The sequence below is a fragment of the Dipodomys spectabilis genome, unplaced genomic scaffold (assembly GCF_019054845.1).
Source record: "Dipodomys spectabilis isolate Male_0828 unplaced genomic scaffold, ASM1905484v1 ptg000125l, whole genome shotgun sequence".
In the NCBI taxonomy this organism is placed as follows: domain Eukaryota; kingdom Metazoa; phylum Chordata; class Mammalia; order Rodentia; family Heteromyidae; genus Dipodomys; species Dipodomys spectabilis.
This window is the reverse complement of record NW_024870802.1, coordinates 13,781,459-13,807,885: the sequence shown is the minus strand read 5'-3', so window position 1 is coordinate 13,807,885 and position 26,427 is coordinate 13,781,459. Positions and strand designations below refer to the sequence as shown.

Here is a 26,427-nt window from a genome sequence, read left to right as displayed (position 1 = left end):
TCACTTCCGGGCCAGGCGACACTTCCTCCGCGGGAAGCTGGCGACTGCGCAAGCGCCGAGGACTCCGCTTCTCGAAGGACTGGGGGGGGGGGGGGGGGGATGGGGGGGGTGGCTACTGGAAGTCGGGCGTCGAGGACGCGCAGGGGCGCGCGCCGCCGCTGGGAACGCGCTTCTCCGCTCGCGCGCGTAGGAGCCGGGGCTCTGCGTGGAAACCGAAGGCGTAGCGAGAGGCGTGGAGCATGAAAAGGCAAGGGGCCTCCTGCGAGCGGAAACTCACGCGGACGTCCTCCGGGAAGACCGGTGCGGAGAGGAAGAAAGTTGGCGGGGCCGGGGCGGGAGCCGGCCTGTCAGGGTTTCACAGCCGAGGACTTCTCCCTCGGCGCCTCGCGACCCCACCGGCTGCGCGTTTGGGGGCGTGCGGGGCGGAGCGGGGCCGTGAGGCGCCGGTGGGAGTCGGGGGCCCCGCGGCCCCGCGCGCCCGGGGGAGAGCGGCTCGCCCCCTGGCCGCGATGGGACATCCTCGCCGGGGGACGCCTGACCTGAGCGGCGCGGGGCCCGGGCCGAGGCCGGGGGGGCAGCGCTCGGCCACCTCCGGCTGCGACGCCGGGGCTGTTGCCGAAGAACCCCGGCGCCGACCAGCCCGGCAGGCCCCAGACCAGAGCAGCCGGGGCCCTCCTCTTCCTAGCCTCTCGCGGAAGGCTGCGTTCTTCCAACCACAAGTTCTCGACAAGTTTTCTTGTATTTTCTTATTTACTTATTTAGGGGGTGTGCGCGCGCGTGTGCCGGGCCTAGAGCTCGAACTCGGGGATCTCATGGGCTTGGGTTTTTCATTCAAGGCTAACTTCACTCTACCACTTGAGCCACCGCTCAGCTCTCGGCTTTGCGGTGGTTCATTGGAGATAAGAGTCTCACGGCCTTTTCGATCCAGGCTGGCTTCAAACGGCAATGCTGGAGATCCCAGCCTCATCCTGAGGAGCTAGGATTACAGGCGTGTTCCCTCACCGGTGCCCAGCTTTTATTTTTAATTACGAAAGTCACATTGGGTAGGAGAAACTCAAATTTCACCACGCAGCGGTGGTGACCATTACCAGAAACTGATGGAATAGGGAGTCATTGCACATGCAGTATGCAGTTAGGTGGGTTTTGTTTTGTTTTGTTTTACTTTATTTTTTTCTTTTCTGGGCGTGGGGCTTGAACCCAAGGCCTGGGCTCTGTCCCTGAGCTTTTCTGCTCCAGGCTAGTACTTAGAGCCAGAGCTTCACTTCCGTTTTTCTGGTGGTTAATTAAAGGAAAGGGTCTCTGGGGACTTTTCTGCCCAGGCTGGCTTTGAACCCCCACCTCAGCCTCCTGAGTAGTTACGATTAGAGATTTTGCCGCTGCCGCCCGGCTATTCAGTTTTTTCTTTGGGGGGGGGGGGGGGGAATCGGTGCTGGGGCTTAAACTCTAGGTCTGGGCACTGTCCCTGAGCTCTTCAGCTCAAGGCTGTGGCTCTACCACCTGACCCACAGTGCCACTTCCGGCCTTTTCTGTGTATGTGGTGCTGAGGAATTGAACCCAGGGCCTCATGCATGCGAGGCAAGCACTCTACCGCGGAGCCACCTTCCCAACCCTAGTATGCTTTTTTTTTTTAACCTAAAATAAGTTACAAACTTTACTTACTGGAAAAACTCAAAAGTGCATATATGGCTGGGAAGATTACCAAGGATTGAATTCAGGGTGTTGAGCTTCCTAGATAAATAAGTACCACTTGAACTACATCCCCAGCTCTACATCTTACTCTTTTTTTTGTGGGGGGGAGGAGTCCAGTCGTGGGGCCTGCCTGGGCGCTGTAAGGCTAGAGTTCTACCACTTGGGCCACAGTGCAACTTTTGGCTTTTTTCTTTTTGCTTATGTGGTGCTGAGGAATTGAACCCAGGGTCTCATGCATGCAAGGCAAGCGCTCTGCCACTGAGCCACCTTCCCAGCCCCTACATCTTATTCTTTAGTGTCAGTATATGAATTAGTAATTATTCAGATTTTAGCAAATAAAAATTTGAGTGGCTATTGTGTAACATGATAGACTGCTTATGAATGGTGATAAAAATTTCTCACATCAAGATCTTAGGAACTGAAAAGAAGCAGATGCTAGGTGCTCACACCTATAATCCTCCCTGGTTGGGAGACCTGAGATCTAGAAGATCACAATTTTTAAAAAGTCATGGAAAGGGGGCTGGGAAGGTGGCTCCGTGGTAGAGCGCTTGCCTTGCATGCATGAGGCCCTGGGTTTGATTCCTCAGCACCACATAAGCAGAAGAAAAACAAGCCGGAAGTGGCGCTGTGACTCAAGAGGTAGAGTGCTAGCCTTGAGCTGAAGAGCTGAGGGACAGCGCCCAGGCCCAGAGTTCAGGCCCCACGACTGGACCAAAAAAAAAAAAAGTCATAGAAAGTAATGAGTGTTTTAATAAGAAAGTTTTTTTTTTTAAGAGGAATATACAACAGTTAAAAGAGTTCCATGAATGCAAAAGAGGGAGATACAGTCTCCTACTTTAAGAGAGAAAAAGGCCTGAAAGTGTGACTTGACAAATTTTTCATATTTAAACATGAAGCTAGAAAGATTTTGTTAGCTGGGAAAGGTTGTAAGCAACAGAGAGATGGAGATTGAAGAAACGAGGCACATAGAGAAAAAAATGTGTAATTTATTAATGATAATAAGTACTTTTTGAATGCCTGGTAGTCATCATAGCTTTAATATGGATTACTCGTATCACCTTCACTACTGTGAGGTAAAAACTAAAAAGTACTCTGCTTTAAGTAAGTTGTCTAGGGTCACACAACAAATAAGTGATGGGTCCAGGATTTGAAGTTCATACTTAGCTTTTAAACATATATTCCTTAAATGTTTAAACATTTAAACATTCTACAAGCACTGAGAAGCATCCAGTATTTTTAGTTAAGAATATTGAGCTGAACCAAATGTAGGAGATCTCAAGAGGTAAATATCAGGTGGTCATGGTTCAAAGGTAGTCTAGACAAAAGGTTAGAAGAATGTCTCAACCCATAGTTGGGCACATTGCCTTGTGTCTGTCATCCTCTGTGAGATAGACACTCCCTTGAAAATAACCAAGACTAGGAAGGGGGGTGGGGGGGGGGTTGGGGGGGGCGGCGCCAGCAGTTGGCTCAAGTGATAGAGTGCCTGTCTAGCAAGTGTGAGGCCCTGAGGTCAGTCCCCAATATAGCCAAAACGGAGAAAAAATGATTAAGTCTATGTTTTAGAAAGATTAAATTGGCATTCTTTCAACATTTCTCAGTTGGATTTCTTTTTTTTTTTTTTGTTTGGGGGGGGTCCGGTTGTGGGGCCTGAACTCTGGGCCTGGGCGCTGTCCCTCAGCTCTTCAGCTCAAGGCTAGCACTCTACCCCTTGAGCCACAGCACACTTCTGGCTTTTTCTGCATATGTGGTGCTGAGGAATCGAACCCAGGGCCTCATGCATGCAAGGCAAGCACTCTACTACTGAGCCACCTTCCTAGCCCTCAGTTGGATTTCTTATGGATATGTCTGTGTCTATTTCACAGTTCAGAGACAGCAATATTATAATATTTAATGGGCCTTAGACTAAATCACTTTATGAATATCTTTCATAAGTCTGTTGTTCATGTATTTTAGGAGCAGCAAATGGGTTTCTCATGGAAGTGTGTGTTGATTCGGTTGAATCAGCTGTGAATGCAGAAAGAGGAGGTAAGAGAAATTAAAGAATTTAGTAACTCTTGGGCTGGGAAGGTGGCTCAGTGGTAGAGTGCTTGCCTTGCATGCATGAGGCCCTGGGTTTGATTCCTCAGCACCACATAAGCAGAAAAACAAAAAGCCCGAAGTGGTGCTGTGGCTCAAATGGTAGAGTGCTAGCCTTGAGCTGAAGAGCTGAGGGACAGTGCCTAGGCCCAGAGTTCAGGCCCCACAACCGGACCCCCTCCCCCCCCCAAAAAAAAGAATTTAGTAACTCTTTTAACAGTATGAAAATGAACCTAGGAGCTGGGCGCCTGTGCCTCAAGCCTGTAATCCTAGCTACTCAGGAAGCTGAGATCTGAGGATCACAGTTCAAAGTCAGCCTGGGCAGGAAAGGCCGTGAGACTCTTATCTCCAATAAACCACTCAGAAAACTGGAAGTGATTCTGTGGTTCAAGTGGTAGAGTTCTTGCCTTGAGCTGAAGAGCTCAGGGACAGCTCCCAGGCCCAGAGTTCAAGCCCATGACCAACAAAGAAAAAAAAAAAAAGTTCAAGGCCTTATTACAGTCTCAAGTCAACTGATAGGTAATGAATGCTTTTACAGTGCTACCCAAGTTTAGTATAATGCCCTGATTTCAAACTCCAATACCACCAAATAGAAAAAACAGTTCAAGGCCAGCCTGGACTACATAGCCAATTTTAGGCAAACCTAGGGTTCACTAATAAGACCCTATGACAGCGGGAAATTGGGAAATTGGGACCTAATTTCTCCCTTTCCCAAGCATTTCACATCTTGATACAAGTGCATACAATAGTGCATACTTAATAATTCAATTATTTTATTGAACTTAGCAAAAATTTATGCATTTCAAATGAACAAAGATGGTTTCATAGAGGACTGAGTATGGAGCTCACAATTGAGCTCTTGACCCAGGTTATATGAAATTGGGTTCAGTTTCCAACTGAAAAAAAAAAATCACATTTAATTAATTATTTTTCTCTCAGTGTTAGGAATTGAAAGCAGGGCCTTATGTATATGATAGACAAAGTGTTATATTCCAAGTCTAGATATTACCTACTTTTGCCCCAAGGTTTCTTGTTTATAAAATTACTTAAAAATAACAAGATTAAAGTAAGGAGAATTTTAGAGAGAAATATTTTCTGCCTCCTTGTAAGAAGTTGGAATTAAAGATTCCTCAACTTGGGCTGGGAAGGTGGCTCAGTGGTAGAGCACTTGCCTTGCATGCATGAGGCCCTGGGTTCAATTCCTCAGCACCACATAAGCAGGAAAAAAAAAGCCGGAAGTGGCGCTGTGGCTCAAGTGATAGAGCGCTAGCAGTGAGCTGAAAAGCTGAGGGACAGCACTCAGGCCCAGAGTTCAGGCCCACGACCAGACCCCAAAAAAACCAAAAAACAAAAAAGATTCCTCAACTTGTTTTAGTAGGAAGCATAGACATTTTTATCATCTCAGGATCAAAAAAATTTTAATTTCTTCCTCTGGAAAAAATTTAAACATACAAAGTTATAAAAATAAAATGAACCCATATGTACCCATCATTCCATTTTTCAAGTATGTTAGGGGGGCAGCAAACTTTTTTGGCAAAGAGCCACATAATGCATATTTTTAGCTTTGCTGGACACATTTCTTTGTCACCCTTCATTTTCATAAAACTTTAGAAACTGTAAAATCAGTGGTTGTGGGATAATTTCAAGCAACCTCATACACCTGCAGTCTGAAAGACAGATACTGGAACTACAGGTATGTACTACTGGTACATATAACTAGTTAACTATATGTACAAAATTCTAAGAGAACTGGCTTAATTTATCTCAAATTTCACAGTAGCACAATGTGGAATACAGTTGAGATGAAAAGTTTTATCATTTCTCTTAGCCAACTTTTAAGGTTCTTCTACATTTGAAAAAAAAGATAAGCCAGTGCTAGTGGCTCACGCCTGTAATCCTAGCTACTCAACTGCAATCTGAGGATTGCAGTTCAAAGCCATCCTGTGTAGGAAAGTCTGTGAGACTCTTACCTCCAGAAAACCAGAAGTGGTACCGTATTGGCCTTGAGCCAAAGAGCACAGGTACAGTACACATGCCCAGAATTCAAGCCCCACAATTGATAAATAAAACCCTCAAAAACAAACATCAACAGCTTGCTATTTAAGAAGCACTTTTAAAAAGTTGTGTTGAGCAATGCTTTTTTTTAATCATAGGTGCTAGTAGGATTGAATTATGTTCTGATTTATTGGAGGGAGGAACCACACCCAGCATGGGTAAGTATTTATTTTTCACACATTTCTCATAGATGTTTTACAGTCTGAGGCACTTGATTATCAGCTTAATTGGGATCTTTTACTACTGTCATGTTAAGGATATTATACTAATTCGAAATGCCTCCCTCTTCCTGTCTTCCTTCCCTCCTTTCCCTTTCCCTTTCCCTCTCTCTCTCCCTTTCCCTTCCTCCCTCTCTCCCTCCCTCCTTCCCTCCCTTCCTTCCTTCCATCCTTCCTGTGTGTTGTTCCTGGGGCTTGAACTCAGGGCCTGGGCACTGTCACAAAGCTTTTTTGCTCAGGGCCAGGTTCTGCCACTTGCGCCACAGCTCCACCACTGGCTTTTTGGTGGTTAATTGGAGATAAGAGTCTAACCAACTTTCCTGTTTGCCTAACTTTGAATGTAGTCCTCAAATCTCAGCCTCCTAAGTAGCTAGAATTACAGGCATGAGCCTATAATCCCTGGCCTGGCCCTTTTGGTATTTTTGTTTACAGATAGTATACAGATTCCCACTCAGGATTATCTTCATTTTTTTCTTTTTAGCATATATTAGCTATTCAAGGAGAAATTTTATTGTGACATTTCCACACATACAATGTATTCTAATCAAACCCTCAACACCATCATTCTCTTCCTCTCCTTCTTTCTCCCCCTTCTTTCTCCCACCTCTAGCAAGCCTGATTCTTGAAGTTTTCTGCTTAATTGGTGAGAACTGGCTTGGGTGCATGACCAGTATATTATTAATTTTCTGGCCTTGTGTAGTTTCTTTGCATGTTCACAACATTCGGTTGAATATTAATGCAGACTAGATCTGCAGAGCTCATGTTCTTCTCATGTTGTTACTCTCTTTTGCAATAATTTGCAAAATTATTACTAGCCACCTTGGACTCACAACTTTCTCTCTTCAAATCAAGGAATTTTTCAGGCTCCACCTAGGTTTCGTATTTTTGTATTGTATCCTGGAAATTAAGGCAGTAAATTAGTAATAGAGCACGCTTCACTCATTTATTTTTTTTGTCACTCACTTATTTTATAGGTCATTGTCTTTTGTTGTTTGATGACTAGATTCTTACAAACCATCTCTTTATATATTTTGTCCATTTTTAGTTATTGTAGGAAGGAAAAATGAATCTAGTCCTATTACTCTGTCCTCACCAAATTCAGAAGTCCCTATGTGAACTTCACTCCTAAAACATGATAATCTGAGATTGATGATAACATTATGTAATATAGAAGATTTGTATGTGGAACCGCGCTTCAGAATCTTCTTATTAAAAGAAAGCAATCCCCAGCTATTCTAAAATTCCTAGATCATACTTATAAATTTGAGTACAATCAATTTTTCAGCATCAACCATGATTTATTGCTTGACAGTGACATATTGCTAGCCTGTGCAAAATGGGGGCTATTTTAATGAGGAAAAAGAAGAAAACTCATTGGATAAGCACCTAATAATGAGGCCTGTCATATTTCTTATACTGAACTTCTAAACTAGTGCTTTTCATGTCATATGTAAATACTTTTGTTCATATATCTGCATAACATCACAAATAGAGCTTTACTTTTCCCTTCTTTTTCTCTAGTACTGAGGATGAAACCCCGGGCCCATAGGCCTCATACTTGCTGTACCCTTAGCTCCATGTATCTCTTTCAAAAACAGGTTTTGCTATATATTTTATCCTTAAAAGGAACATAAACTTCATAAATGCTTAACTATATCCATAGTAGATTCCTTTTTTCTTTAGAGGGATGGTAATCAATTAGAAAGGAGAGCTGGGCATGGTGGGACATGCCTATAATTCTACATTCAGGAGTCTGGTATAGAATTGAGAGTCAAGGCCTGCCTGATCTGCATAGCAAATTCTAGGACACTCTGGACTGCATCTTTAAGAAAGAAAAAATAGAAAGGGGAAACTGGATCTTGGGGCATATACTGGCAGACATTGAGCCTGGTAGTTAATACACTTTCAAATGTCACATATCCTTAAGAGGGTTCTGAGTCATAGGACTTTTGTTGTCAACAAGTGCTTTTATCAGCCTCCTGAATTATCTTTAATTTTCTAGATTACTCTTTTTTTTTGTTTTCAGCTTTCAAAGGCAATTTTATTCACTATTTTGATGACTATAAATAAGTGTTTCCACTACGGAAAAGAAAGTTAGCACAATACATTTTCATGACTGGGGAATGGATTTTCAGAAGTCATCTTCAGTAGGGTAAAAACTTAGAAAAAACTTGAATGTTGGAATTCAGTTCTTTATATAAAGTCCCTTGTAAAAACAAAACAGAATTTAAAAACGAAACTGAGCCGGGCACCGGTGGCTCACGCCTGTAATCCTAGCTACTCAGGAGGCTGAGATCTGAGAATCGCGGTTCAAAGCCAGCCCGGGCAGAAAAGACCGTGAGACTCCTATCTCCAATAAACCACTAGAAAACCGGAAGTGGCGCTGTAGCTCAAGTGGTAGAGCGCTCGCCTTGAGCTGAAGAGCTGAGGGACAGCGCCCAGGCCCAGAGTTCAAGCCCCATGACTGACAAAAAAAAAAAAAACGAAACTGAAAAGGAAGGGTAGGGCAAAATTTTTTTTTAAAAAAGAAAAGAAGGAGGGAAGATTAACTCATTGCTTCTCCTCCGATTTCTCTTCCACCTTGTCTCCAGCCTCCTTCACAGAAAGAGCTTCCAGCTTTTCAGCTACTTTTTCGGCACTATCATTTTTGCCTGGTCCTGCTTTCTTATCTCTCTCTTCAATCTCTTTCCTGCATTCTTCAAACTTTGTTTTGAATTTTTGTGCATTCTCAGCATTTAGGAAGCGGACGGCGAGCAGCTCCGGCTTTGGGCACTCATCAGCAAAGTCGGCTTGGGTGTTCCAGACCCAGGCACGGTCACTACCAGCATTCGGCTTCAGCTCCATCATTGGCGTGATGTAGTGGTTGGCGCATATCTTCAGGGTCTTGTCCCTCCTCATGAGGAGGCGGATGGTCCCTTTCTCCCTGTGCTTCAGGAGCTTGACATCACCAGTGCCTCGCTCCTTCCATTCTGGGAGGTCATTCTCTGAAGCAAATTGAAATAGCTTGGCCCGCATTTTAAAAAGTTCCTCTTCATCTTCCTCCAGTGTTTTAATTTCTTGTTCAGGAAGAGAAACTATTGGCTCAAACTGGGGGTCGTGGTTGGACTCGTCTGCATTCTCAGTGGAGGTATCGTGATCCTCATGACTGTCCTTGGTAGCCGCCATGGGGGCCCGGCGGTGGCGTCTCGGTTGTCTTGGTCGTCGCTGTCTCTGCGGCCTCTAGGCAACTAGTCGTAGCTCCTTTCCTCCTCGTCTGGCCTAGATTACTCTTTTTAACCGTTCTGTCCTTTCCTTTCCTTCCCTTCCCTTTCCCTTTCCTTTTTTCCCTTTCTACCAGTCCTGGGGCTTGAACTCAGAGCCTAGGCACTGTCCCTGAGCTTCTTTTGCTCATTCTACCACTTGAGCCACAGCACCACTTCTGGCTTTTTCTGTTTATGTGGCAGCCATGCCACATAAACATACTAGGCAAGCATGCATACTAGGCAAGCACTACCACTAAGCCACATTTTCAGCCCTTGGTTTTCTTATTACTTGCCTTACATTGTACATAAACTTTTCTTCTCAATCCCCTCCTTTTATGTCATCTTTCTCTGGTTTCCTCCATTAACCCTTCCTTTTTTTTGGAAATATTACATGATAATAGTTGGATATGACCCATAATATTGTATTGACTTCCTAGGGCTTTTAGCTCACATTTGAATTTTAGTCTGCTTTCTATTCTTATAGGTGTCCTTCAAGTAGTGAAACAGTGTGTTCAGATCCCAGTTTTTGTGATGATTCGGCCACGTGGAGGTGACTTTCTATATTCAGATCGTGAAATTGAGGTAATGAAGGCTGACATTCGGCTTGCCAAGCTTTATGGTGCTGATGGTTTGGTGTTTGGGGCATTGACTGAAGATGGACACATTGACAAAGAGCTGTGCATGTCCCTTATGGGTAAGACTTTGTATCTGAGATATGGCATCTAATGATGGTTGTATTTATGTTCTCAATAAGAGAAAAACATAATCATTGAATTGATTTTTCAGTTATATGTGCAGATACTTTACTAGCCTATCCATTTTAAACATTTGTTATTTAGGGCTAGGGTGTGACTAGATTATAGAGCACCTGCCTAGCAGTTCAGGGCCCTGAGTTCAAATCCCAGCACTGCTAAGAATAAATTAAAAATTGTGAGCCCCCCAAACAGTAGTTAGTTTATTTATTTATTTATTTATTTGTCAGTTGTGGGCCTTGAACTCTGGGCCTGGGCACTGTCCCTGAGCCCTTCAGCTCAAGGTGAACACTCTGCCACTTGAGCCACAGCTCCACTTCAACAGTAGTTACTTAGGTGTGTGTTGTAGATCAGGTTTTAGTACTGTTCTCGCAGGGCTAAAGGAAAATTTACTTTGGTCCTTTTACCACTGTACCAAACTTCAAAAGCTTTTGCAGTTGATGACAGTAAAGCTGGAGAGGAGAGAAACAAGCTACCTATATTACTCTATACTACTAGGCTAAAGTATTTCTCTTTTTTGTTTTGCTTTCTTTTCTTTTTTTTTTTTTGTACCAGTACTGGGGCTTGAACTCAGGGTCTAGGCCCTGTCCCTTCGCTCAAGGCTAGCATTCTACCATTTGAATCACACCTTTACTTCCAGCTTTTTGCTGGTTACTTAGAAATAAGACTCTTAATGGACTTACTATTGGGCCTGGCTTGAAACTATGGTCCTCATATCTCAGCCTCCTGAGTAGCTAGAATTATAGAAAAATATTTTTTGAAGATCTTCAGAGGGGTAAGTGGTAGTTGTAATGCTATTCTTATAGGTGCCAGATATGTAATTTTTTTTATTTTTTTATTTTTTTGCCAGTCCTGGAGCTTGAACTTAGGGCCTGGGCACTGTCCTTGAGCCTCTCTGTGCTCGAGGCTAGCACTCTACCACTTGAGCCACGGCACCACTTTCAGCTTTCTCTATTTATGTGGTACTGAGGAATTGAACCTAGGGCTTCATGTATGCTAGGCAAGCACTCTACTGCCAAGCCACATTCCCAGCCTGAGAATATGTAATTTTTATCTAATACTTTTAAGACGACTAAATTTTATATAAAAATTGAAGTTTAATGGAAAGATAGGATTTTTGAACTTCTTAGAAAAAAAGTATTAAAAGTTATAGTAACCAATCGTGACTTTTTCATTCATGTTGTTATGTAACTTTTTATAGCTATTTGTCGTCCTCTGCCAGTCACTTTCCACCGAGGTGAGTCATTTTTATTTTAGAAGTTCTATTGAATGGCTTCAGTTTTCTAATTTCACGAGCTTCCACAACCTTTCTATGGAATACTATTTAATGCTAGTTAACCACTTAGAAAGTTAACTAGTACTTAGAAAGTTGACAACTTTAGAAAGTTAGCAATGTTAGCACTATTTCTTAGATCTTGGGGTGAAAAATTACTTAGAGAAGTATAAATTTCTAAAAATTTTGAAAGCACAATTATGAAAAGTTGTTGAAAGTCCATGGTAGTAGAACATAATAGAGTGTCTGTAAGCATTGCTTTAAGGGTATGTATTCATCCTACTAACAGTCTTGAGATACACTTAAATCAGATCATATTAGGTTATGTGCAGTCCTAAAAAGAATAAATCACTTTGGCTAGTGAAATAGTGCATACTGCCTAATGTGTATCAGGCACAGTCGATCCTGGTGCCAGGGAATGAGGTCGTCTTTCTCATGTAGAGGGTTCCTTAGGGAAGAGACAGTAGATATATGAAGAACTGAGCATTTTTAGGAAGGGGAAAAGAACGAAATGTTAAATATTCAGTGAACCAATGACTGACAAGTGCTATTAAATTTCAATGTCCTTGACTTTCTAAATTACCATACAGAATTACTTTTCATGATTGGAAGCTTACCCAAATTATATAAGGAAATCTTCCTGTCTATAAATCAGGTGATTATAGTTCCCATACACTTTGGCTCAGCCTTGGCAAAATTGAGGAACAAGTGTCACTTTTGTCTTCAGAGGGTATGTACCTGCCATTGCAAATAAAAACAAGAGTCTTTAATAAAAAAAATACTTTTTTTTGGGGGGGGGGTCCGGTCGTGGGGCACTGTCCCTCAGCTCTTCAGCTCAAGGCTAGCGCTCTACCACTTGAGCCACAGCGCCACTTCCGGCTTTTTTCTTTTTGCTTATGTGGTGCTGAGGAATCGAACCCAGGGCCTCAGGCATGCAAGGCAAGCGCTCTACCACTGAGCCACCTTCCCAGCCCCAAAAAAATACTTTTTTTAAAAGTTGATGATAAGCTTCAGAAGTTTAGTGTTTTTCCTCCTTTTAACTAAGTGTTCAAAGATAGGCTAAGAGAAAGTAAGTCCGAGTAGCTGAACTCATGTATAAAAATTAGAGATAAAGTATGGTAGCTATGTTCTTTTGAAATAGATGACACACACACACACACACACACACACACACACACACACACACACACACACACACACACACACACACACACACACACACACACACACACACACACACACACACACACACACACACACACACACACACACACACACACACACACACACACACACACACACACACACACACACACCCAAAAACCTGTTCTCTTTGATTTGATCTTAGCAGTGCTAGCAGTAATGAAAAAATGGTATGTTGCATAAAATTTGGCATCCTAAATCTAGCCACACATCAAAAAAGTTTTTAGTTTATAGACTGGTCTTTTCTGTTCTTAAACTAAAAAATGCATTCAAATTTCTTTTTTTCATCTACTTAGTCTCAACAAAATATTTTCATGTTTCAAAATTAATACAATTTTACATTGTTCTAGATTCTACTTGTTTTCCACCCATTTATTCAATGAGATAGCATATGTAGTCACTGGTAAGAAAGTGCTGCCACTGACAAAGGGAAAGCCTCTATGGTAGAATTTTCTGCATACATACTCTAAAGTGCAACAAAAGAGATCTGTCCCAGAAGACCACTAGCATCTAATCTACCCTGAATTTGAATTTTGTAATATAGCAGTGCTGAGAACAAAAGCAGAAAGCCATTTTTCTCTTTTTTTTTCTTTTGGTGACACTGGGGTATAACTCAGGTCCTCTCACTTGCGTGGCTTCCTTGCTTAGCTAGTACTCTACCACTTACATTCTTTTTTTCTGCCCAGTCTGGCTTTGATTAATGAATCTCTGGATCTCACCCTCCTTAGTCGTTAGCATTTTTTAAAATAACTATACCTACTAAAATGTGTGCTAATAAAACGATTATTTATAATGCTAATAGTATGAAGACTGATGTGCTAGTAAAATGGCTCTTGGGAAAAAGAGTCATAATTTGTATTATAATTTCTGTGGTTTAAATTCTCTCACTTGGCTAAGTCAGTTTTAAGATGCCAATGGTTGAAAAATGATTTGTAAAATTTCTGAATATTTTCCAGTTGGTTCTTGTATGAACTAAATCTAGGAGAAGACGCTCTTTCTATCTCTTTCACTCTCTCTCTCTCTAATAAATTTTAGAAAAAAATGAACTAGGAAATTTTTGTTCAAAAATCAAATCAATCTTATTTCTTTCAGCCTTTGACATGGTTCCTGATCCAGTGGCAGCTCTAGAAACCCTCTTAAACCTGGGATTTGAACGAGTATTGACTAGTGGATGTGATAGTTCAGCACTAGAAGGGCTGCCAGTAATAAAACGACTCATAGACCAGGTACAACCATTTCTTCTTCTTAACTCTGTTGGCTACTCCTTGTGAAACTATTATTTACTTTATGATTATTCTATAGAAAAAAAGCAAACAGTGATGCATTTATTTCTTTTATGAGTGTTTTTAATAGTCAAAGCTCTTCAGGTCAAATTACACAATGCCTAAGGATTTGACCTAACTTTGGTAAAAACAACAAACTTTACCTTTTCCATTAGCGTCGCCTCTTTGTAAGCCACATTGTTTCATTATCATACTATATATGATTTAGCGGATGCTGTACAAGATTTATACAATACTTATCATCCACGGGCACATTCCAAAACTAAAATTATATTTGCATTTTTCTCCATATGTCAATATATTTTTTTCTTGTATGAGTTCTGACGAGCTAGTATCATTGGTAGAGCAGTCAGGGAAGACTTTATAATTGAAGCAAGTCTATTTTTTTTGACCAGTTCAGAGGTATTCTTTTTTTTTGGGGGGGGGGTCCAGTTGTGGGGCCTGAACTCTGGGCCTGGGCGCTGTCCCTCAGCTCTTCAGCTCAAGGCTAGCGCTCTACCACTTGAGCCACAGTGACACTTCCAGCTTTTTTCTTTTTGCTTATGTGGTGCTGAGGAATCGAACCCAGGGCCTCAGGCATGCAAGGCAAGTGCTCTACCACTGAGCCACCTTCCCAGCCCAGTTCAGAGGTATTCTAAGTTAGAGTACCGACACTGAAATACATGAACTCTGTATTTGAGACTCAGGTTTGACATTTATTTACTACATAAAGTTGAGTTAGTTACTAATCTTTAAGTCTCTGTTTTCTCCTGTGTGAAATTCAGATGAATTTAATTCTCCCCTCATAATGTTTTTCTAAGAACTAAAAGAGAAATAGGTAAAACCTTAAGCTCAGTGCTTGGCATAGGTATTGATGCATGCTAGTTTCTATGTTATTACTACTTTTATTAGTAATACTACTAAGCATTCTCATATTGGCTTTTGATAACCATGAAGGTAACTTGTATGTGATCTGGTGTGACTTTGATATTCTGGAACTTGCTGATTTTTTAAATATGTAGTATAGGCCGGGCGCTGGTGGGTCATGCCTGTAATCCTAGCTACTCAGGAGACTGAGATCTGAGGATCGAGGTTCAAAGCCAGCCCGGGCAGGAGAGACTGTGAGACTCCTATCTCCAAGAAACCACCAGAAAACCGGAAGTGGCACTGTAGCTCAAGTGGTAGAGTGCTCGCCTTGAGCTGAAGAGCTGAGGGACAGCACCCAGGCCCAGAGTTCAAGCCCCACGACCGACCAAAAAAAAAACCATAAAATATGTAGTATATATTAGGTGCAGAGTATTTATACTATGATGACCAAGGAGTATAAAAGTGCATATGTACATGTATAGTCACTACCATTACAATCTAATGCATAACAGCTATATTTTAATAGAGTACTATAAATTAAGAAGGTATTGTGGGGACATGCTGAAGAGGAGTTGACACCAGATTTAGAGAAATGGAAGTTGGAAATAGAGAAACGTTTGCAGAAGAAAAGACATCTAAACAATAATGTTTTACTCACTTGAAGAATTGTTGGAAGTTGCCAAATAAAAGCAGAAGATCAAGAGAATGAGGAAATTGTTCCTGTAGAATAAATATAGAATAAATAAGTAAAGGTCTAGAATAAAATAAATATTTAATCCTTGGTACACTTGAGAAGCCTAAAATGTTGGTAAATCAGGTTTACAGTTTTAAAAGTTTACCACCACCTAAGCAGTAGAGAATAGATGTACTTTCTATAGCTATGTTTTACATTAGGAACTATCTTTGTGTTGTACTTGTCTTTTAGACCTCAGGCCCAAAGTCCAGGCCACTTCCCCTTATGTCAGATAAAGAGATAATGAAAGGCAGAGAAAGATTTATTACATAGCAGTCATGGGAAGATAGTGCTTCAGTACATGTCAGCATTCTTTACAGGTATAGACATTGGCTTCAGGTTAAAAAAGGGAGAATTGGGGCATAGTTAAAACAGTCCCTAGGTTGACCATTAGCTCAGTCTCTGGCTCTAGAGGAGTTCTGAAGAAGTTACTACTTTATTACTAGAACAGAATAGGAACAAGGTGATTTCCTGAGTTTTGGGTTACTTGCTTTAACATGATATGACATTGCCTGTTTGAGAGGCAATTTGCCTTTCATACAGATTCCTTTTTTGTGAATGTGGTCTTTCTTAGAGCTCATGGTGATTACAAAGTTGACTGTAGCAGAGAATAATATCTCAGATCAAAGAGCACAGAATCAAAGTTGAGACTTTTAGTCAATTCATAAGACCGAGCAAAAGCATCTTATAAGTTGTCCCTAACAGTTTATATGTTAATCATTGGTTGATAAGAAGAGCTGCATTAAATTTTTTCATATAATGACTTTATTTCTTAAAGTCAGTAGTGTTATAATATACTAGTTAAAGCATAGGGTTTGGGATTGGAATTCAGGTTTAAATACCAGTTTGCTAGTAATTTTACTCAACTACAAAATTAAATGACAATAGTACATATATTGCAAGGCATATTATTCCCATTTTCATGACACGTCACAACTTCAAGGGAGGGATTATTTATTTTGGCCCATAGTTTCAGAGGTCTTAGTCCCTAATCTTTAGCTCCATTGCTTATAAATCTGTGGTAATGTAGAATATCCTGTGGCAGAGGTTACTCATCTCATGGTGGAGAGGAAGCATAGAAAAGGGTAACAGGAAGAGACCACAGCAAGAAAGAATCCCCTAGAATATATGCGCAGTCACCTACTGCCTCCAGCCAGGCCCCACCTTCCACAGATCTACTACCTCACAATAATCTATTCATATTTTGAACCTATCAATGGATTAATCCATGCCCCTTATGATTCAATCATGAGGAGCTAAAAACTCACCTGCTGAAAATCAACCCGGTTAATAAAGTAAACTTGTAAGGAACATTTCATACTCAAACCTAACACCTAAGACACTTAGGTGTTTTAAACATACTGTTCAATCACTTTGGTCATTTTAGGTAAACATATAATTCTAAATCTTTTATGAAAGGCAAAAAAAAGTGATACAGTAATAATTGATAGAGCTTATCTTTTCAAAATACCATTTGTCTGCATTTTGGAACACCTTTCTTTGGGAGCAATAAGTAAATGTGACTTTTTCCCTCTTCTAAAATTGTTTCAACTATGTTGATATTAGTTTTTGTTCTACGGATGCTTTGCTTTTACACGCTTGAGAATGTGAACCATCTTTGTTCTACTTAACATTTCTAACAAGTATTAAATTCTATGAAATAGCCCCTTCTCTGTTTCACTGTTAGTTGCTTTAGTTTTTTTTCATTGTACTTGTTACTATCTGGAATTTTATTAAATATACCTATTATTGTCTGTCTGCTATAATTGTGTAAACTCCATGAGAATAGTAATTTCTCTTGTTCACCATATCAAAAAAGAAAATAAGATTCTTCTACATTCCTATGGTTTGTTCCTAGAGGCCTGTAAATAAAAATGACAAAAGATGTTCTTGCAGGAGAAAGACACAGACCTTGATTGTATACATAAGTATATACAATCTTATATGCATACACAGAAATTTGACTCAAAAGGATGGTTAGAATTTTGGGCTTATATACTATGTAAGGATGAGGGGGAAAATGCCTTCCTAGAAAGATAAATAGGCCCTTAGGACAACAGTTGGAAGAAAAAATACTTTTATAAGAATTTCAATCTCTACTTATAGAAATTAAATCAATTTCTATAGCCCCAATTAAAGGTATGGTTTTGTTTAATTGGTATGATAAACTAGGGAATGTAATTGAGAATAAAATATTTGAGTGTATTTCTCTCTTTCTTTGCTGCTAAAATCTTTTTTAAATTCAGCAATTTATATACCATTGCAAAATAAGAACTCAGACTTGGAAAAGCCAAAAGAAAAAAAAAAACATGTTTCTTTCTGGACTTTTACATCTTTAAATACTGTTGATTACAATAATTTAAATTCCAAAGCAAAATGAGAGTCTAAGGACATATATATATATATATATATATATATATGGATAAAAAGTTACTATGCTGGACATCTTTCCCAAAACTCTGTCCCAGTATAGAGAAGATCTTTTAAAAATTAGATATAAAAGCTGAGAATGTGGCTTAGTGGTAGAGTACTTGCCTAGCATGCATGACGCACCCTGGGTTCAATTCCTCAGTGCCACATAAACAAAAGGCCAGTAATGGCACTGAGCTTCTTTTGTTGACCACTAGCACTCTACCACTTGAGCCACAGTGCCAGAAGGATTGGCAAAAAAAAAAAAAAAAAGATATCAGTACTTTAAAAGATTTAATACAGGGGCTGGGAAGGTGGCTCAGTGGTAGAGCGCTTGCCTTGCATGCCTGAGGCCCTGGGTTCGATTCCTCAGCACCACATAAGCAAAAAGAAAAAAAGCCGAAAGTGGCGCTGTGGCTCAGGTGGTAGAGCGCTAGCCTTGAGCTGAAGAGCTGAGGGACAGTGCTCAGGCCCAGAGTTCAGGCCCCATGAGCGGACCCAAAAAAAAAAAAAAAAAAGATTTAATACACTTAAAATCATTTCTAACTGCCTTATCCCAGTTACGAGAAAGATAATAAAACTTGCTTTTTCTTTCTTTTTTCAGGCAAAAGGCAGGATTGTGGTAATGCCAGGTATTTATCTCTCCATTTGTTAGCATAATACTGAACAATAGTTAGAAGAAGAGCAAAGGAGGCAGGAAAACATGGGAAAAAGTATTAGAATATAAGAAAAATATATATAGTTTGATTCAGATTTTTAATCTTAGGAGATCTGTGCTAGAATTTAAAATTTAATTAGCTCCGAAGAGCTGAGAAGGAAATAGATTCAGATTGGAATTTCTCCATGTTTGTTTTCTCATAGTATAAATAATGAGCTTGACAAAAAGAAAATATGAGCTTGGATGTTCATCTCTACTGAGGCACACCAAGTTTGATGCTTTACTGTGTTAAAGAATATACATGTGGGCTGAGAAGGTGGCTCAGTGGTAGAGCGCTTACCTTGCATGCATGAGGCCCTGGGTTCGATTCCTCAGCACCACATAAGCAAAAAAATAAAAAAAAGGAAGTGGCGCTGTGGCTCAAGTGGTAGAATGCTAGCCTTGAGCTGAAGAGCTGAGGGACAGCGCCCAGGCCCAGAGTTCAGGCCCCATGAATGAACCAAAAAAAAAAAGTATACATGTATATTTCTTTGATGATTATAAATTAAGTACATAGTGACTCATTAGAAATGAACTGAACACAGTTTTTAAATTGGATGTGGCAGCCCTGACTCAGTGAGACAAATATAAGGCAGTCTTAATTTTTTCTATTATTTCCTCAAACATAAAAAGTAGCAAGTAAGCTGGGCATGGTGGCTAATACCTGTACTGCTAGCTACTCAGGAGGCTGAGATCTGAGGATCACAATTCAAAGCCAGCCTGGGCAGGAAAGGTTGTGAGACTCTTATCTCCAATAAACCACTCAGAAAACCGGAAGTAGCTCTGGGGCTCAAGTGGTAGAGCACTAGCCTTGAGCTGAAGAGCTGAGGGACAGCGCCAGGCCCAGAGTTCAAGCCCTATGACCTACAAAAAAGAAAAGAAAAGTAGCAATTATATAATGAGTGGTCATATGCTCATTCCTTCTATTTATCATTTTGCCACATTAGTCTCATATTTTAATCCAAAGATATTTTAAATTTTGTCTTTATGCATCTCTAAAAATAATTACTATATCATTTTCATGTTTATCAAAATACTGATTCCTTTAATAATAATTTAATACCCAGTTCACACTTCTCCAGTTGTTCCCAAAAGATTTTTCATACTTAAATATGTGCAACTAAGAAGCAAGCAATTTTGCCAGGCACTTGTGGCTCATGCCCATAATCCTAGCTATTCAAAATACTGAGACCTGAGGATCTTGGCTCAAAACCAGTCCAGGCAGGAAAGTCCATGAGACTTTAGATATCAGTTAAGCAATTAAGCACCAAAAAAGCCAGAATCAGAGCTGTGGCTCAACTAGTAGAGCAAGTAGTGAGCAAAAAAGCTCAGGGATAGGACCCAGACCCTGAGTTCAAGTCCCAGGACTGGTACATGAACACACACACACACACCATTTTATATGGTTATTTTTCTTAATGTCTTTTTTAACACACACACACCATTTTATATGGTTATTTTTCTTAATGTCTTCTTTATATTTTTTTTTTTGCCAATCGTGGGGCCTGATCTCTGGGCTTGGGCACTGTCCCTCAGCTCTTCTGCTCAAAGCTAGAGCTCTACCACTTGAGCCACAGTGCCAGTTCTGGCTTTTTCTACTTATGTGGTGTTGAGGAATTGAACCCAGGGCTTCATGCATGCAAGTTAAGCACTCTACCACTGAGCCACCTTCCTAGCCCCTTAGTGTCTTTTAATGTAGAAGTTTTAACTTTTTCTGTTTCTTGCTTTGAAGAATGACATTTAAGAAGTTTGGATTACTTACTCTAGAGAATGACATACTTTCTGGATTTATTAGATTTTATTTTGTTCAGCTTGTTCCTCTGACCTCTTTCCTTTAAACGGTAGTTAGATCATATGGTTTGATTAAATTCTACTTAATGTGCAGGTAAGGATAATGGGTGATTTTCTGTACTTCAGATTATATCAAAAGCAGTTTTTAGTTCACCTCACTATCAAAGATGCCAACACTGACCACGGTTCAAAGTGATGATAGCCAGACAGAGGCCAGCTTTTTAAGAGAGGCCAGGTACAGGGTAACTGTCTTTGAAGTACAAGTAAATATTATTTATTAAATTGAAGTTCTTTATAGAGTAATCAAGGAAGATTAGAGATCTTGATGCTTTTGAGACTAAATAGTACTCAGAAGTAAACAATTATTCACTTTTTTCTTTCTTCTTTTGAACTGGTTCTGTGACTTAACTCAGGGCCTAACTGGGTACTGCCCTTGAGCTGCACTACTCAGCATTCTGCCTCTTGAGCCACAGCTCCAATTCCCAGCTTTTTTTGGTGGTTAGTTGAACATAATAGTCTCACAAACTTTTCTACCCAGGCTAGCTTTGAACTGTGGTCCTCACAGCCTCCTGAATAGCTAGGGTTACAGATGTGAGCCATCAGTGCCTGGCTCACAGTTGTTCCCTTTTGTGTGTTGTGTGTGTGAGAGAGAGAGCGTGCGTGCTCATGTGCCATTGTGCCAGGCCTGGGGCTTGAACTCAAGGCCTGGGTGCTGTCCATGAACTTTGGTGCTCAGGGGTTAATGCCCTTCCACTTGAGCCACAGCTCTACTTCTAGCTTTTTGGTGGTTAATTGTAGGCAAGAATCTCATGTACTTTCCTGCAAGGGCTGGCTTCAAACCACTTTCCTTGTAGCTCAGCCTTCTGAGTAATTAGAATTACAGGCACCATCTGTGACAAGGTCAGTTGTTCCTTTGTTTTTTTTTTTCCTTTTGGTGAGTCTTGGGGCTTGAGCTTAGGGCCTGGGCACTGCCTCTGAGCTTTTTTACTTAAGGCTAGTGCTCTACCACTTTGAGCCACAGTACCACTTCCAGTTTTCTAGTAGTTAATTGGAGATAAAAGTCTCACAGACTTTCCTGCCTTGGCTGGCTCCTAACCTCAATCCTCAGATTTCAGCCTCCTGAATAGCTAGGATTACTGGCATGAGCCACCAGCACCTGGCCAGTTGTTCACTTTTATTTTTTCTTTTGTCAGTCGTGGGGCTTGAACTCTGGGCCTGGGCGCTGTCCCTCAGCTCTTCAGCTCAAGGCTAGTGTCTTTATCACATGAGCCACAGGGCCACTTCTGGTTTTCTGGTATATTGGAGATAAGAGTCTCATGGAAGTTCCTGCCCAGGCTGGCTTTGAACAGCAGTCCTCAGATCTCAGTCCTGAATAGCTAGATGGCATGAGCCACCAGCGTCTGGCTCAGTTGTTCACTTTTAAGAGTACCTTTACTTAACAGCTTACCTACTATGTACAAGGCATTATTTGGAATTCAGATTTACAGAAAAAACTATTTCTCAAGAAGCTGACATACTTAATGATCAGGCTTGGCACAAATAGGCAAAAACACTTGTGCCAAGCAAGTGTTAATTGCATGTCAATTATATGTATATATATGTATATGTATATATGCATATAAAATATGGTAGATGTGAAAATAATCCTGCTTGAAGAGCTCCCAGACTAGATTTCTATTTAAATTATTGCAATTTCATGTAAGTAAGTACCAACAAGAAAAAACCCTACCTCAGTCCATCTAAATGAACATTTAGCATTGATAAAGATAAATATAGTAATTGCCTTCTAGGAGCCTTTTATAATAAAGCATAAATACAGCATATTTAAGCTCTGGCGTCTGTAAAGAGAGAAATACTGAGAGCTGGGCAAGGTGACACTTGCCAGTAATCCACTAACTTGGGAGGCTCAGGTAGGAAGATCATGAATTCATGGGCCAGCCTTGACAACAAAGCAAGACCATGTCTCAAAAAAATAAAACAGATCTGGGCACTGATAGCTCATGCCTATAATTCTAGTCATTCAGGAGGCTAAGATCTGGAGAACTGATGTTCAATACCAGCCCAGGTAAAGTTTGTTAGACTCCATCTCTAAAATAGCCAGCAAAAAGCCATACTGGAGTATAGCTTACTTGAATTGTAGTACATCAGCCTAGCAAGTCTGAGGCCTTAAGTTCAAATCCCAGTACCAGAGATAGAGAGAAGAGAGAGAGAAAGAGATCTGATTGACACATATGTACATGGGCAGATGATTAATACATACATAGACACAGACAGACAGACAGACAGACAGACAGACAGATAGATAGAGAAATAGATAGAATAGAGGAATATTGAATACATTGGTTTTTGAGGTCCTTTTTAACTGTCAAGCTATATTAATTTGTGTATGGAAAATAATGTGTTACCTGTGTATCAAAGAAGATAACTAAAAACTAGTTATGTCAGTAACTTTCTGAATAGCTTAAGGTACAAAATACATGACTGGTACCATTTACAAATATGTGTTCAATAAATCTCCTATATTAAGAGGTAACGATATAAAGATGAACAAACCAACTGTATATTTATAATAACAGATACAATTCAGAATGATTATCATAAAACATATTAAAAATTTTGTATACAACAAATGTCAACATAAATGAATTACGTGGTTGTGTGAATTTTGGGGTTTTTGGTGGCATGGAGTTTGAACTCAGGGCCTCATGGTTGGTAGGCAAATTATTTACCACTTGAATACTTTTTGCTTTATTTATTTGTTTGTTTGTAGTAGGATTTTAGGCTCTTCACCCAATCTGGCTTCAGGTCAGATCCCACTGCCTGTGCCTCCGACAGAACTGGGATTGTGTCAGGCATGTTATCAACATGCCTTGGTTTCTTTGTTCAGATGGAGTCTTGCTAATTATTTACCTATGCTTGCCTTGATCCTTTCAGTTTCCATTTCAGGTTACAGTGTGTATGGCCATACCAGTCATTATGTAGTTTTAAAATCAGATTCTTCTATGAAAGAAAAACAAAGTTGATGTTGTTGTGAATGAACTGTAATCACTACTTATCCTCATTCCAGCAAGTCAGCATTCTTTTCAAACCAAGGTTGGAAAGAACCTTTCAGATTCTCTTTCAGATAGGTCTCTGAGGTACTTTTGCAGGCTTTTCTTCAAACTTGCCCTTGACTTTCATTTTAGTTGGATTTTGCCTAAATTGAAAGGAGAGCAGGGATGAAACATTGAATAATTTGTTTGTTTGTTTTTTATAATTTAAAGTCAGTAACATGTAGCCTTTTTTATGGTACTTAGAATTTAAACTTTGGGACTTGCACTTGCAAGGCAGAGTACTTTTGCTACTGAGCCATACCTCATCCTTATTTTCTGCTGGTTATTTTTGACATAGAGTCTTACTTCCTGCCCAGTTGCATGCCTGGGCAAGACCTTTCTGTGATAGGCTTCCCATTTTAGCTAGGTAACAGGTTTTAGCCACTGCATCTAGCTCTCTGTTAAGGAATCTTGGGAAACGTTTCTGCCCAGGCTGGCCTCAAACTTCAGTTCTCCCAAATCAGCCTCTCCAGTAGCTCGAGTTACAAGCAAGAGTCACCAGTGCCCAGCTAATAATGTGTAGCACTGTTAATCAAATGCATGTAAGAGATTCTGTCATATAGGTACTATGTCCTTAACAATCTGTAGTATAAAGAATGTGTAGTATAGACTTTTAAATTATTTCCTGATCCCATTCTAAGGGAGAGAGTAATTCAATAAAAAAAAATTCAGAATGGAGATTTCAAGTAGAATGAGCAGTTAATCTTACTTAAATTTTATGTGAGCTTTTTCTTTCTCTTCATGTATTACTTGTTTTTTTCAATAGGAGGTGGCATAACAGACAGAAATCTGCAAAGGATCCTTGAGGGTTCAGGTGCTACAGAATTCCACTGTTCTGCTCGGTCTTCCAGAGACTCTGGAATGAAGTTTCGGTAAAAATGTATTCTTTGATTCATACAAGAAGGGATAAGCTAATCTTTACTTCATTCTTTTAATTTTTTAATTGTTATCATAAAGGTGATGTACAGAGAATCATCTTTAAGAAAACTTAGTTACAGTTAATGCAGTGAGTAGAGTGTTGTGATTAGTATCTAGGTACTGTAGTCATTTTTTTCCATTGAAAATGGTTCTTATTCTGTCTTGAATAAGCAGGATCTTCTGAATGTAGGCAAATGTTTAAATATTCTTGGTTTAATCTTGTCAACCATTACCACCACCAATGCTATTATGGTTAGTGATGCTTCCACAGACTTTGTTCATTCAGTAGAGCTGATTGCATAATTTAAGCATTATTAAACTTAGGGTAGTTAATAATAAACTAGTAGATAAATATATTATTTTAAACTTCAAACTAGTTATAATAACAATTTCCTTTTCCCCTAGGCTTTCTTTTTTTGGGGGGGAGGGGTCTAGTCGTGGGGCCTGAACTATGGGCCTGGGCACTGTCACTCAGCTCTTCAGCTCAAGGCTAGTGCTCTACCACTTGAGCTACAACACCACTTCTGGCTTTTTTTTTTTTTTTTTGCTTATGTGGTACTGGGGAATCAAACCCAGGGCCTCATGCATGCAAGGCAAGTGCTCTACCACTGAGCCACCTTCCCAGCACCCCCTAGGCTTTCTTTACCAAAGCTAATAACATATAAGGATGGAAGAGTTCTGGCCATTTTTATTGCTCTGCCATTAATATTTAATCAGTATTCCCTCACTTTTGCCCTTTATAGTTAGTTTGAAATTATATAACAATTATGGGATTGAAGTTTTCTTTTAAAACTTGAGAGAATTCCTGTAACTTAATAGTTGAATCTTTCTACTTATAAGTTGGGGCAAATATTATGTAAAAAAGAAAGAGCCTTAAAACTTACATTTCCAGATATAAAATCAACTGTACTGCCTGGTAGATTCAGCTACTAGATATTTCAACTAATTAGTTAATAAAATTATGAGATACAGCAGTCCTGAGGCTTTAACCTTTCCCTACTATAGAACAGTCTATAGAGTAAAGTACCATGGGAGGGCTCATTTAACAGCTTATGTAATTATCTGTTCATTTATTTTTTTTTCTGTATTGCAGAAATTCCTCTGTTGTCATGGGAGCCTCACTTACTAATTCAGAATATTCTCTGAAGGTAACAGATGTAACCAAAGTAAGGACGTTGAATGCTATTGCAAAGAATATCCTGGTTTAGTGAGACCTCTCCAAGAGACATGGATATTGTACAATGAAGGCAGAAGTATAATCAGCTGTACTCTGTGACACAGCTTTAATCTTCTCTTACTAAGACAGTCTTTAAGTTTCACTTGTTCACGGAGAATGATTCTAAGAAGAAAAATTGAAACAGATATGGTCACTGCGTTTGCTTAGTCTTGTCAGCCACTATTGTCATCATCATGGTTAAATGTAGTCTGTGCTTCTGCCACAGAGAGGCTTCCTTTTCAAAGGATTGGTTAATGAATGGAGAAAATTGAACTGCAAGGTCTAAATTCAGAGTGTGGTTTCAGGGTCAACTCAATAGTAGGATTTTGTCTTTTCATTTGTAAAATAAAAAAATTTCATTCTGTTGTTATATGTCTCTTTTATACTAGTTATAGTCTGTAGCTAAGTATGAAAGGAAGATTGTATTTCATTTTGCTTTTATCTGTAGTAGCTCTTTTTTATGTGATCCTTGGGTTGCATTGCTTTGGAAAAGGTGTGAAAATCACAGAGTGAACTGGTACAGCATAAAATTCCTACACTTGGGCACTTTTTAGGATTTTATGTTATCAGAAGCTATGACCAACTATGCTGACAACACAGGAGCCAAAAATCTAAGTATGAGGTGATTTACTTCAAACCAACAAATGTTTTTATCCAAGCCACTTTGATTTGGGCATAGTCTTTATTGAAGGTCTACTACAATCGGAAAATGACTCATTTCTAATCTAGGAGTTGCTGTCAAGGTTTCCTAGCAACCTTCTTCATAAGCGTTATTACTTCCAAAGCTGTACATATATCAGTCAGTTGGAAAAGATATCCTGTCTTTGGGGAAAAAAAATACCTCACTAGTAAGTCTCTTGGCTTTGACTGAATTCAAAAACTTCTAAATCTCATATATTGCTTAAATCACTTAGAGTCCAGCTAGATTCTTAGA

The 26,427-nt window shown here is 40.0% G+C and overlaps 2 protein-coding genes across 4 annotated transcripts; one reads left to right on the top strand and one right to left on the bottom strand.

Moving 5' to 3' along the window:
* Positions 1 to 122: 122 nt before the first annotated feature.
* On the top strand, positions 123 to 25,859 carry Cutc (cutC copper transporter). Of its 3 annotated transcripts, none has more exons than XM_042689556.1 (9): positions 125 to 300; positions 3,643 to 3,714; positions 5,919 to 5,978; positions 9,765 to 9,974; positions 11,234 to 11,269; positions 13,601 to 13,734; positions 18,384 to 18,411; positions 24,126 to 24,231; positions 25,371 to 25,859. In XM_042689556.1, the coding sequence occupies exons 1-9, from the start codon at positions 240 to 242 to the stop codon at positions 25,483 to 25,485; spliced, it is 822 nt and encodes a 273-aa protein (XP_042545490.1). In that variant the 5' UTR covers positions 125 to 239; the 3' UTR covers positions 25,486 to 25,859. The 3 variants fall into 3 exon arrangements, with proteins under 3 accessions (XP_042545491.1, XP_042545490.1, XP_042545492.1); XM_042689558.1 differs by having other exon boundaries at positions 126 to 247; XM_042689557.1 differs by lacking the exon at positions 11,234 to 11,269 and having other exon boundaries at positions 123 to 300.
* Positions 8,543 to 9,273, bottom strand: LOC122115948 (ran-specific GTPase-activating protein-like). Its single transcript, XM_042689559.1, has one exon. The coding sequence runs from the start codon at positions 9,201 to 9,203 to the stop codon at positions 8,589 to 8,591; it is 615 nt and encodes a 204-aa protein (XP_042545493.1). The 5' UTR covers positions 9,204 to 9,273; the 3' UTR covers positions 8,543 to 8,588.
* Positions 25,860 to 26,427: the final 568 nt, after the last annotated feature.